This window comes from Aplidium turbinatum, chromosome 3 (genome assembly GCF_918807975.1).
Source record: "Aplidium turbinatum chromosome 3, kaAplTurb1.1, whole genome shotgun sequence".
Taxonomy (NCBI): domain Eukaryota; kingdom Metazoa; phylum Chordata; class Ascidiacea; order Aplousobranchia; family Polyclinidae; genus Aplidium; species Aplidium turbinatum.
In genome coordinates, this window is record NC_137474.1 from 20,853,145 (window position 1) to 20,865,525 (window position 12,381).

At 39.7% G+C, this 12,381-nt stretch overlaps 1 protein-coding gene across 1 annotated transcript; it reads left to right on the forward strand.

Annotated features, from left to right (window-relative positions):
- The first annotated feature begins 8,916 nt into the window (after positions 1-8,916).
- LOC145765952 (uncharacterized) lies at positions 8,917-10,141 on the forward strand. The gene is made up of 4 exons (XM_082577610.1): positions 8,917-9,385; positions 9,554-9,692; positions 9,797-9,883; positions 10,076-10,141. The coding sequence occupies exons 1-4, from the start codon at positions 9,354-9,356 to the stop codon at positions 10,139-10,141; spliced, it is 324 nt and encodes a 107-aa protein (XP_082433736.1). The 5' UTR covers positions 8,917-9,353.
- The last annotated feature ends 2,240 nt before the right edge of the window (positions 10,142-12,381 follow it).

Genomic DNA, 12,381 nt, shown 5'->3' on the forward strand with positions numbered 1-12,381 from the left:
CCTGATAGGAATGTATGGCTTGATGTCTTGATCTGGATTCTTCATAGCAGATTTCCATGCGTTGCTTTTGATGATGTTGATGATTTTCTGCATTGTGTCGTCACCTTTGACAGCATTTGTGACATCATCAATTGTCATTGCTAGTGGAATTGCTGATTGAGAAATAAAGTTCACATATTGTTCAGTGGCATCACACAATGAAGTGCAATGTGTGCTTCCCACGGGATGTCGAGACATGTAGTCAGCAGGGTTGTCTTTTCCCGGTTTATACGTCACAACGAAATTGTAGGGTTGCAATCTTAAATTCCAACGCTCAATTCTTGCTGGAGGCTTGGATGATGCATTTCTGAATATGAGTTCTAATGGCTTGTGATCTGTAATCAAATTGAAGGGTTTTTGCATGCCATATAGATACAGATGAAAATGTTCACAGCCCCAAACAATTGCTAGTGCTTCTCTTTCAGTTTGAGAATATCTTTGTTCGACAGGGGTGAGAACTTTACTTGCGTATGCAACAATCCGTGCCGGTTCGTTAACATTGCTTCGTTGAGTGAGAATGGCCCCAAGTCCTACGGGACTGGCATCTACAATAAGCTCTGTTTCTTTGTTCAGGTCAAAGTATGTTAAGACTTCATTCCCTGTCAGGCTGTCTTTGAGAGCTTGTATTGCGTCATCATGCACAGCAGTCCATTTCCACTCTGTGTTCTGATGTGTTAACTCTCGCAACGGTTGAGTGATTGTTCAAAAGTTTCTGATTGTTCTTGCACAATAGTTTGCTAATCCCAGTAGACTTCGCACTTCACCGACTGATTTTGGCGTTGCAGCATTCTTTATAGCATTTATTTTGGTGTCTTGTGCAGAAATGCCTTTGTCAGAAAATGTGTATCCATAAAATTCCAATTTTGTTTTGTTAAATTCACATTTTCTTTTGTTCAGAGTGAGATTCTTTTCTCGCAATCGTTGCAATAAAGCATCAAGATTCTTGTTGTGGTCTGCTTCAGTCTTTCCATAGACAATGATGTCATCGCTAATGTTGAGTGTACCGGGTAAGCCATCGAGTGCTTGCTGAATGGTTTTTTGAAAAAGTTCGGCTGCTGAACTCACACCAAAGTTTAAACGTTTGTAGCGATATAACCCATTATGAGTTGAGAATGTTGTTATGTATCTGCTGTCATCATCCAACTCAATTTGGTGATATCCTTTGTTCAGATCTAGCTTTGAAAACATTTTGGCTCCATTTAGTGCATGAATAAGGTCATCCACAGTTGGGCAGATGTGTCTTTCACGATGTATAGCCTTGTTTGGCATTCTCATGTCCACACAGATTCTTACTTCTTCTGGGTTGTTTGGTTTTGGTGGTGTGACAATGGGAGATGCCCAAGGTGTTGGACCATTGACTTTTTCAATTATATCATGGTCTTCCAAGTATTTCAGTTCTGTGTTGACTTTTTTCCGAATGTGAAATGGTATTCGCCTGTGTGGTATAGCTATAGGTATCACTGATTTGTCAATGTGGAGTTTGGCTTTGAAGTCTTTGAGTTTGCCTATGCCTTGAAAACGGTCAGCATATTTGTTAATGATGCTAGAATTGGTACCAGTGACAGTTTGATTGATTATGTGCAACAGGTTTAGATTAACAGCACTGTTGTAGCTCAACAAACAGCCATGTGTTCCTTCCACTACATAAAATGTGGCATAAGTTGATTTATTTTTTGTCTTTATGTCAGCATGACATTTGCCAAGTAGTTTCATTGGCTTGCAAGAACCATATGTAAAAATTTTAACATTGGTTTTGAAAAGTTTGCATTGTATTTTGTTGAAGTTTTCTTCATCAATGAGATTAGCTGATGATCCAGAATCAAGCAAAAATTTGATGTTTTTTCCATTGATGTTTAGATTTGCAGTAGGATTCTTTTCTGAATTTATTCTACATACATAAGCAATTTCTTCATTAGAATCTGATGTGTCATTACTGCTTTGCTGTTCAGATGTAGCTCTAACATTTCTTTGATATTGTTTTTGTTTAGTTAAACAGCATTTTTCAAAATGATTTGGTTTTCCACAATTTCTGCAAGTCTTTCCAAATGCAGGGCATGACTGCCTTCCCTTAGCATGAGGATAACTGCCACTGCAAAAATAGCACTTGCTGATGCTTGTTGACTGTCTGAGTTGTGTTGGCCTAGTAGGTTTTGGCTTGATTGAATGCTGTTTATTTGTTGAGAGTTTGTGCATTTTGTTGATCGATTGTGATTGACTGTGAGCCTGTTGTTCTAGATGTTCTGTTTGCTGTCGTGAAGTTTCAAGGGTTTTGCCTATTTCAAGCAAATTTGTTAGATTCAGATTTTTTGCTTCTAGAGCTCTGGTACGCAGTTTTTTGTCAGAAGTTTTGCTGATGATTTGCCTTTTAATTTCTTTGTCAATTTCGCCACCAAAATCACAAGTTTGAGCCTTTTTTCTAAGTCTGGCGTAAAACTGATTGATGGTTTCATCTGGCAGTTGTGCCATTTCACGAAATTGCAGCACTTCATAGTCAATGTTTATCTGAGGCTTGAAGTAGTTGCTGATGGCTTGTTTGGCAGCCTCATAATCATTTTCATTACCAGTGTTAGGTAAAGTTATAAAGATGTCGAACAGCCATTCTCCTGCATAGTGCAGTAGAGATGCTCGTTTGATTTTATCTTCTTTAATTTTATTGACAATAAAGAAGTTTTCTAAGCGACAAACCCACTTGTTCCACCGTTGTCCAGTTGATGAAGGACCACCCTCTTCAAAAAATGGAAATGCTTGCGAAAGACCAGTCATCTTGCTGTCTTACGTTGATGTGTTTACGTGGTTTCTGATACTCTACTCGTCGCCAGTTATAATGTTCTGCCTTTACTCACTAGTACACTTTGCTTGCTTACAGTTTCTTTTTAATAATTCTGAAATCCGTTTACATGTGCGAAGTAACATAAATACACAACGGTTCATGCAATATCAATATGAGAATATAAATGAAAGGGACTCATGAATACTACAGGTGAGAGCCACGAATCCTAACCACTAGACCACTTGGGATACAATCAAACACTAAATTTTCCACAATTGGATAAGAACGTTGATAACAATCAGTTCGATCTCATTCGGCATCGCTTAAGTCTGTGAATTTCCATGAACAGTCCCATCCTCCACTCATCTCTTTCTAAATGGAACAACCATGATGATGGCACAGTTGAGGATTGAAACTCCTTTTAATGCAAGTGGAAGGTTGCACAAAGCTCGCAGCAGCAGCAGCATGTCATCATATGCCTCATTTCAAAATATCACGTCAGAATGAAATAGACATAAATGTGGTGAAATATTTCAATTAAAAGGAAAACAAATTGTAAATTGGCTAATCAGAAAAATTCAAATCAACAAAGAAGCTATAACAATCACCTGTTTTTATCGGAATGAAAGGTTTGTGTATTTTTTCAGATTTATTCTTGTTGTCAAAAGAAATTACGACTTATGCGGACGAGCATGCATAATCGATCATCCAAAAGATTGTTTTATGTAAACTATGAGCATCTGGAATTTTTTTGTGTTCATGAATACATTGTGTTTCTTTACTTTACTATTACTTACCTTACTTACTTACTTACTTACCTACTTACCCACTTACCTACTTACTTACTTACTTACTTACTTACTTACTTACTTACTTACTTACTTACTTACTTACTTACTTACTTACTTACTTACTTACTTACTTACTTACTTACTTACTTACTTACTTACTTACTTACTTACTTACTTACTTACTTACTTACTTACTTCACTTTTACTTTACTTTGCTTTATCGTTTGTGCATATTGCTCAAGTCAATACCCAAGTCGAATGGCAACTGGATTGTTGTCTTGTAAAAGAAAAGTTCCAATGATTTGATATTAGGAAACTCTCATCATGGAGAAATTGTGAGAACGAAACAGCTTCATTTTATAACGAAACAAAATGGTCAAACAATATTAAAGTGCTATGGCCGGGAATCGAACCCAGGCCCCACGTGTGGCAGGCGGGGATTCTACCACTGAACCACCAATGCTGAAACATGTTCCCAGACCGGGAATCGAACCAGGGCCGCGTGGGTGAAAGCCACGCATCCTAGCCACTAGACCACTTGGGATACAATCAAAAAGTAAATCTTCCACAATTGGATTAGAACGTTGATAAAAATCAGTTTGATCTCATTCGGCAGCGCCCAAATCTGTGTATTTCCATGAACAGTCCCCATCCTCCACTCAACCCTTTCTATATGGAACAACCATGATGACGGCATGGTTGATGCCTGCAACTCCTTTTATTGCGAGTGGAAGGTTGCACAAAGCTCACAGCAGCAGCAGGAGCATGTTATGGTCTGCCGCTTTTCAGAATCTCATGTCAGAATAAAATGTACATGAATATGGTTGTTGTTGAAGCGCGAGAACGTTTCAATTATTTTACTTTTTCTCTTGTAAGCTTATTTTAAATGGCAAAATCGTCATTTCCGTAGGGTGGCAACAAGGGTAGCTACCTCCAACGGTTGCGCTTTGAGAACGTGGTTTTAGCAAATACTAAAATTTGTAAAGAATTATTTGCGCTCCACTATGACTCAAAACCGATTGAAACGCCTAATTAAACGTCTATAAATAGACTACGGCTACATGTTGTGCACCAATTCAGACGTCGCAAAATTTTATTATTTGATGCTGTGATACGTAACTTTGCATTGCAAAAAGTCCGGAAAGGATTGAATTAAATCAGGGATGTCCAAAGTCCGGCCCGCGCGACGTTTTTGTATCGCCCACGCCTGTTGTTGAACAATGTGTTACTTTTGGCCAGCAGGCATACAAAATTCATACAAATTCAACTTCCATTTTTTAGAAAATTAATGTAGCTGTTGGCCCGCGAACACTAATCAAATCTGGCTCGAGTAGGAAAGGTTTGGATACTCCTGAATTAAATGCTTGGTTGAACTATTTTCGTTTCCTGTATTGTGTGTTTACAAAGCTTTCTAGACAAAATAGTTTGCCTCAATGGCAGTTTTGCTGCAAGTGTAGTGCAGTGACTATTGTTGATTTTTACATTGAACGAAGTTCTTTTCATGCTGAGGAAAGTAGCCTTGGCTAATTTCAGCTTAACATGAACATGCAACGCAAGATACAAATTAGTTTACAAATTACTGTACTTTTATGTTTGTAGATATTAACAGCAAACGCAACACTCCATAATCAACACGACACGTCGCAAAAGGGGATGAGAGCTTCATCAACACCATCAGACATCATCATATATCAGCTCATCCATTCCATTACCCACCAGGACAAGAAATAATAACTTAAATTAGATATAAAACCTCAATCGTCCGTCTTAGGCTACTGTGTGATGTGCTGGCTGACCATAGAAAGTGCTCAACACCTGCTCTCCTGGGCCACATCAAAACGGGCTTTTGCCTGAGGATGGGTTTCTTTTATGTCCGGTTTTCTTTCTCCATCCCATTATTATGACTGCTCATCCACATCAATATTGGAACTGGCAAATTCAATCCACAACACTTTTCATTGGGCTGTCATTGGTCACAGCGGTAAACCATAATCTCTTCGTGGGAAAATTGTGACATAAAGTTCCCGGATCCGTTGGTCTGCAATGACCGAAAAGAAACACTCCTCCGAAAACGTCTATTCGAGAATTGTATTTCTGTAAAATATAGCCCACTGGTTGTCGAAATTGGGGTGCAACGCGATACACAACTAAACTTGTCACTACAACGCAAATTACTAGTTCAGGCCCTTAGGGGAATCTTTAGACTAAACGTGTTACACGTTGTTTTTTTGCATATTTTTGCAGTTGGTCAACCCAACTTTGATTTTAGTGAGTGCCGCAACTTTTTAGGTCACGTGATCACCCCCAAATCGGGGATTTCCCCAGAAATCACGTTTCAGCTCTTTTTACGGCATTTTTGTGCAATTACATATTTGATTTTTGCATATTTTTACTTAAAAAGCACACACAAATAAGTGAGACAAAACAAACACAATAATTTGACTGATGACGTCATTATGACGTCATCAATTTTTTATGATTTTTAACCTATTTTAGTCGTTTGCTGTTGGTTTTAGTTGGAGTACCGGTTACTAGAACCATTTCACAATTCCCAAAAGTAGTTTCGTCATGATTGCATCTTTTATGACGTGATCAGTACATTATTAAGACTAGACAACTTGAAATTCAGGAACCAAATGTAAGTTTATTCCGAAAAAAAGCGATCAACTACTATCATTATAAGTTTTGCAAATGCTTAAAATTTTGAAATTGCAAGCAATAACAATAATACCAGTACAGTATGACGCAATAATGACGCCATCAAGGGTATAACCAGAAAAGCAACTACCAGGGCTGAATTTCCCTTTTAGCCATGTTACTTCAAAATTTAAAATAATATGTAATTATGATCTACAAATCAAATGAATAGGCCTACACGACACCAGATTATGCAATGTCTGAATCTTAACACTGTGAATTCAAAATGAAAAAATTAGCGATTTTCTTTCTCTTTCGTGATCACACGAGGAAATCTCAGACATGTGCAATGTTTGATTGCTAAGAGCAGTATCTAACGATGTAACAACAATCGTAGACAAGTTTGGATCGACTGAAGTTATCACAGCTTGTTGAACCAGTTGATATAACGCAATTTTGTTGCTGTCATTTTTCAAAACTCAGACCAGTTGAGAGGATGACGAGTATTACTTGTGACAGCCACGTAACATCCAGATCGTTGCTTGTTTCTTGCAGAAGATTTGATGTTATTTTTCAGATGTACATCGTAGACAATGTCAACACGATTGTACTTTGCTGCCTTGTCAGTAACGTAAGGGATAACGATTTAAAAAATGTATTCTTCAAATGTTTTCACATTACCTCTGGGTTTTATTATTTGCATGAGTGCTGAACCGTCTATAACATAGACGTTGCAACTTGGTACAGTACATTGTGGATATCCAAAACATTCTAAAACTGTGAGGAGAGCCGATTTTGTTGTAGATCTCAAAGAACCGTTTGCAGATAATGCTATAGCTGGGTACAATGATACTTCGTGCTTGAAGAACAGCTTTGAAGAACAGGCCAGCAAGCATCTTTGCTACAAAAATAGCTTGAAACAAACACTCTATGAAGAAGGGATGATTTATATTTGACTGTGGGTTGTGTGTTCTTCTTTGGTGTTCGCGTTTTGCCGAACAAGTCTAACGATACTTTGGTTATTGGTTCTCCAAAATTTTCATCTTCAAGAAAACTGCAAGATCCAAACGATTAAAATTTTGTTTTCTCAAAGTTATGAAGGTTTAGAAGCTGTTGCATACCTTCATCATTGGAGGCTTGCCTTGAGCACATTGTCAAATGTTTTCTAGACGAGTTGGTGATAGGGTTGCCAAGCTCTTCAAACGTTTGTACCAAACAAATCAATTCTTCACGAAACCTCTCGTGATAACCTTTATTTTCATCGTGATGTAGCCATTGGAGTTTTTTGTCACTAAAGCCAATTTCATCATGGAATTTTGTCACCGTTTCTACAATCATTGGTTGAGAAATCATTCATCGTTTTAAAGCTTCTTCGCTTTAAGTACCACCTAAAGTACCTCCTTTTCACCTAACCTCCTTTCCACTCCTACCACCTAAAGTACCACCTTCACCTAAAGTACCTCCTTTACCTTTAACAACGGCATTGCACTGCTCATGATTCTGGTCAAGTGCCATTGCAGAAAACCTCTTACCGGATTTTGTAACCACAAACTTCCCTTCAGCAAAATATGTCTTCAAAGTGGAATCAGTTTGCTCAAATGCTTCAATATCACGAATGTGAACTGATGATTGTCCAACGAGCATAAATGTAAGATATTTTCTCTTCACTGCATAAGTTTTGAAGTTCACGTGTTTACGAGTGGCAATATATTGATAAATGCCCTCTTTGACGGCATAGCAGCTTTCTCCTGGCGATTCATCAACCGCAATTGATGTACTGGAAAGTTTCTTAGCTTAAAACAATATAGAAAAAACACTTTATTTTGAAAAACATTTTGGTGATTTCATATGCCCTTCAAAACACGGTGCCTCCAAGTTTATTGTGACGTAACAATTTATTGAAATCATCGCCCCTTGGGATTGCCTACAGAAACAACATTCCATGATTTCATCGAAAATATTGTGTTCGATTTGTTGTTTCTTTATTATAATTTGGGAATTTCAAAACATGTAAAAATTTATCTTAAATAGGCGCACTTGTGCCTGAAATATTATCAGACAGTTTGTAGCCAATGTTGGGCAAAAGTTCTGTTCATCTGTGAACTTGGGTTGTTTTGTCAGCCAGTTCGGACTTATTTAGTAAGTCGAGATTTGTAGAATTCGGACAAGCAGCTTTAAAGAGATTGCTTCGAATGTGAGTACAAATTGATTGCTAGTTTGTAAATTTAGCCTTTGCTATGTGTTAATCGTCTGACGTATCTAAGCTGAACATATCTATCACTATCAGTTTTGTACGCGCTGTGTTCATTTGTAAAAGAGCTTACTTAATGACTGTAACATCACTTTTGTGAATATAAAAGTTGTGTGAGCGAAATCAAAATTTTCCTATCTGGAAATTTGGTTGTCTGTTGGATTATAGAAACAACATTTAAATTCTCCCTTTGTCTGTAGCGTCCGGAAAAAACAAGTCTATTAACTATCTTAGATTCTGACAGTTTTCAGACTAAAAAGGAGTCTATGCCTCCTTTAGTCATATAGTGGCGCCCATATTTCTGAAATAGTGTTATCTTTAACTTTCAACGCATCAAAAATAGCCTGTGTTGTCGGATTCCTTCCAGTTGATTAATTATTGTGAGATTACATCTGTGTATACGTTGGCATAGCACAGTTTGACGTTGATTCTATGCTAAATGGGTTCGCTTGTTTGTAAACGTATTCCTTTGTGTCAATTTCTTAAAGATTCGTTGTATTGTGAAATACTCAGCATTAACGTCAACGAACGGCCTTTTTATGCAACTGTAACGTTTTTACATTCAGCATCAGGAATAGCCTTTTTCCTAATTCATGGCTTTAAATAGAAGAACTTTGCGTTATTTCTCTAATTCAGCAATAATAGCTCAGCTACGCGAACATTCCTTTGTGTCAATTTCACACGTATTAATGGATAGAATTGTTTAGCAGTTTAGAAATAGATTACTGTATTTGTTAACTGAGCTATTGAAATGAACTCTTGATCGTAATTTAAGAAAGGTTATATTAGACTTTCTGGAGTATTTGTTAACTATAATTCTATTCTATTTAGTCGTGATATAATGCTTAGGCGTATCACCTTGTAAATGCATTCTGGAAAAGGGGTTGTCAACAACCGGTAAATATGATTTTCATTTTATTCATAGTTTGTCTCATTTGTTAACCAGCCGTACATCTCTTATGAAGTTTAACATACCAAACGTATGATGTCTACTTGTATATTGTGGTAACTGTTTATTATTATTATACGTTTTCGTATTCGTAAAGTCACGGTTATTTTTCCCAGAGAAAAACCGCGACCTGACGAGGACAAATTGAGTGCTTCGAAGACAATTGCGCGTTTTTCCAACATAGAACAATCATCCCAGCTTGTTGGTGGTATGCGAGCAGACAAGTTCAAGTGGAATCACCTCAGTGTAGATCAGGTGTTTTAACATCAGACAACCCGCACCGTTATACGATCTTACAATGACACAGTTTTATTGCGCATTATCTACGTATCGTAACGCGTTATTTTCATTTGTTATAGCTGAATTGTAACCGCATTGGAATCCTGTGTAAAGAATTTCAGACTGTAGCTGTTGCCGAAACACACCAGCTTACTTGGCAAAAATTGGTATGGACATTTTAATAATGTGAAATTTATTGCTGATTTAATGTATTGTTATTCACACTATCTGTCCGTAAAGCGCAAAAGGTCGACGCATATTCACGATGGATGTAGCAATGTAAGAACTCACATTAATCATAATTGCCTTGTAGTTTTAGTTTAGGCAAATGCGTGATTTGTGCTTTTATGTTATTTCAGAAAACGACTTCTCTTCTCACTGTTCCTGTTGTGTTCACTCGGGATTGTGGTTTGAGAGACTGTTGACAAAAACGTCAAGTATCATTGTAATTTCGCTCCAATTTAATAAACCATTTCCATCTAAATTCGACAACAGTCGGATTGCCTTTGCGGTCGAGCCTAGTGATAGAGGATGATATCACAATAAAGGTTATGATTTAATGCAAAAAACCTAGGGCAAATGTTTTTCAGATACTTGCAGTAAATTTTCCAATTTTGCAAGTGATAACCCAGATAATGGCTAACTGGACAGACGTGTGCTAGACAGGTTCCACCAGTCCCAACATTGACCTTCGCTCATCACGGCTCTAACGCTCACAATGCCTGTCCCGAGCAAGCCTGTAAAGCGATGGAACTTCAGAATGGCTAACTGGGAGTGCTACAGCCTTCTCAGCAACGAAGCCACACAGTATATCCCATCCTCACACAACAACAACATGGAAGAAGCCTACCAGGACTTTTGTGATGCAATAACATCAGCGGAAAAACACTCCATTCCCGCGGCCGATAAAAGAACGACATGCCGTGCTGGGATAAAGAGTGCGAAAGCCTCTACTCCGACTTCCTCCACGCCCCCCAGGGCAACGATACCAACTGCTCAGCCACAGCCCTGTTAGCAAGGCTGGACTCAAAAAGGAAGGATTGCTGTTGTTATCAATCTGTTGAATCAATCGAATTCACGCACTCCAGCCTCATTAGCATGGAGCAGGCTACATTGAACAACCTAACTGGTAGATCACGTGCCTCTCGGCAACAATGTCCGGTTTCAGCAAATTCCATCGCCTCACAACTCGTGGAGAATGGGAAATACAAATCGAGAGACCGTGAATCAGACAGATCCGTCTTACAAGAAATGAAGGACCTCTGGAGGGTAAACGCCAGACGGGAACAACATCTCGGGTGAGTTCACCCCTGAGGAATTTTCCGCCGCCCTCCAACACATAAAATCAGGTAAAGCCCCGGGGTCTGACCACATATGCCCGGAGTTGATACTCCATGCTGCTGCCTCCTTAAAGTCCTGGTTAAAAGACTTCCTTTCCTGCTGTTTGCGCCACCTGAGAATTCCCAGGATCTGGAGAAGAGCCCTTGTGGTTGCACTTCCTAAGCCGAAGCCTCCAGGGGATCCGAAGAGCTACCACCTAAACTCACTGCTCTGCATTCCTTTCAAGATCCTCGAGAGACTCATCTACGCCCGTGTCGAACCAATAATAGATCCGCAGCTCCCCCGTGAGCAAGCTGGCTTCCGACACGGACGATTAACCGTAGATCAGGTCACACTTATGACCCAAGACATTGAGGACAGTTTTTCGGCTAAGAAGAAGGCTGGCGCCGTGTTTGTTGATCTCACGGCTGCCTATGATACTGTAACCGTATGACATAGCGGCCTTACCTGCAAGTTACTCCGTCTGCTCCCTGACAGACACATGGTCCATATGATGATGGAACTTGTGCAAAACCGCAGTTTTACCCTCACAACCGGTAGCGGTCGTCGAATCAGACTATGCCAACTTAAAAACGGCGTCCCACAGGGCTCAGTATTGGCTCCTCTCGCGTTCAACATATACACCTATGACTTGCCCCCCACCATCTCGAGGAAATATGCTTACGCAGACGATCTGGCACTCCTGCACTCAGCGGGAAATTGGCAGTCAGTGGAGAGGATCCTCAGCCAAGACATGCAAACACTATCAGCATACCTCCAGAAATGGAAGCTACAGCTCAGCAACGCAAAGGCAGTGTCGGCGGCCTTCCACCTTAACAACCGAGAGGCACAGCGTGAGATAAACATCAACATTGATGGGGAGCGTCTGCCATACTGTGCCGAACCTACTTATTTCGGGATAACTCTGGACAGGTCACTTACGTACCGCCGACACTTGGAGTCACTGCGCAAAAACTATCTACACGCGTCGCACTTTTGAGGCGATTGGCGGGTTCCGGCTGGGGAGCTGATGCCAAAACTCTTCGTATAGCTACCCTAGCCCTTGTTCATTCCACCGCTGAGTACTGTGCACCAGTCTGGTGACGTAGTTTTCACACCAATCACGTTGATACCGCCATCAACGATGCACTGCATACTATGACTAGATGACTGCGTCCCACTCCGACAGACTACCTAGTACCTACCCATTCTAGCAGGCATCCAATCCGCTGAGCTACGTCGTAAAGGAGCCACGACTTCTTTCGCTCGCCGCGCTCTGGACCCCGACCATTCCCTCCATGCAACATTCAAGCAACACTGGACGAACCACATGTGGAACGTCGTC

Coding starts and splice junctions, on each gene's coding strand:
- LOC145765952 (XM_082577610.1), top strand. CDS start 9,354: ATGCATTCTGGAAAAGGGGTTGTCAACAACCG. Junction 9,693..9,796: donor ATCACCTCAGTGTAGATCAG/GTGTTTTAACAT, acceptor CATTTGTTATAG/CTGAATTGTAACCGCATTGG. Junction 9,884..10,075: donor AGCTTACTTGGCAAAAATTG/GTATGGACATTT, acceptor ATGTTATTTCAG/AAAACGACTTCTCTTCTCAC.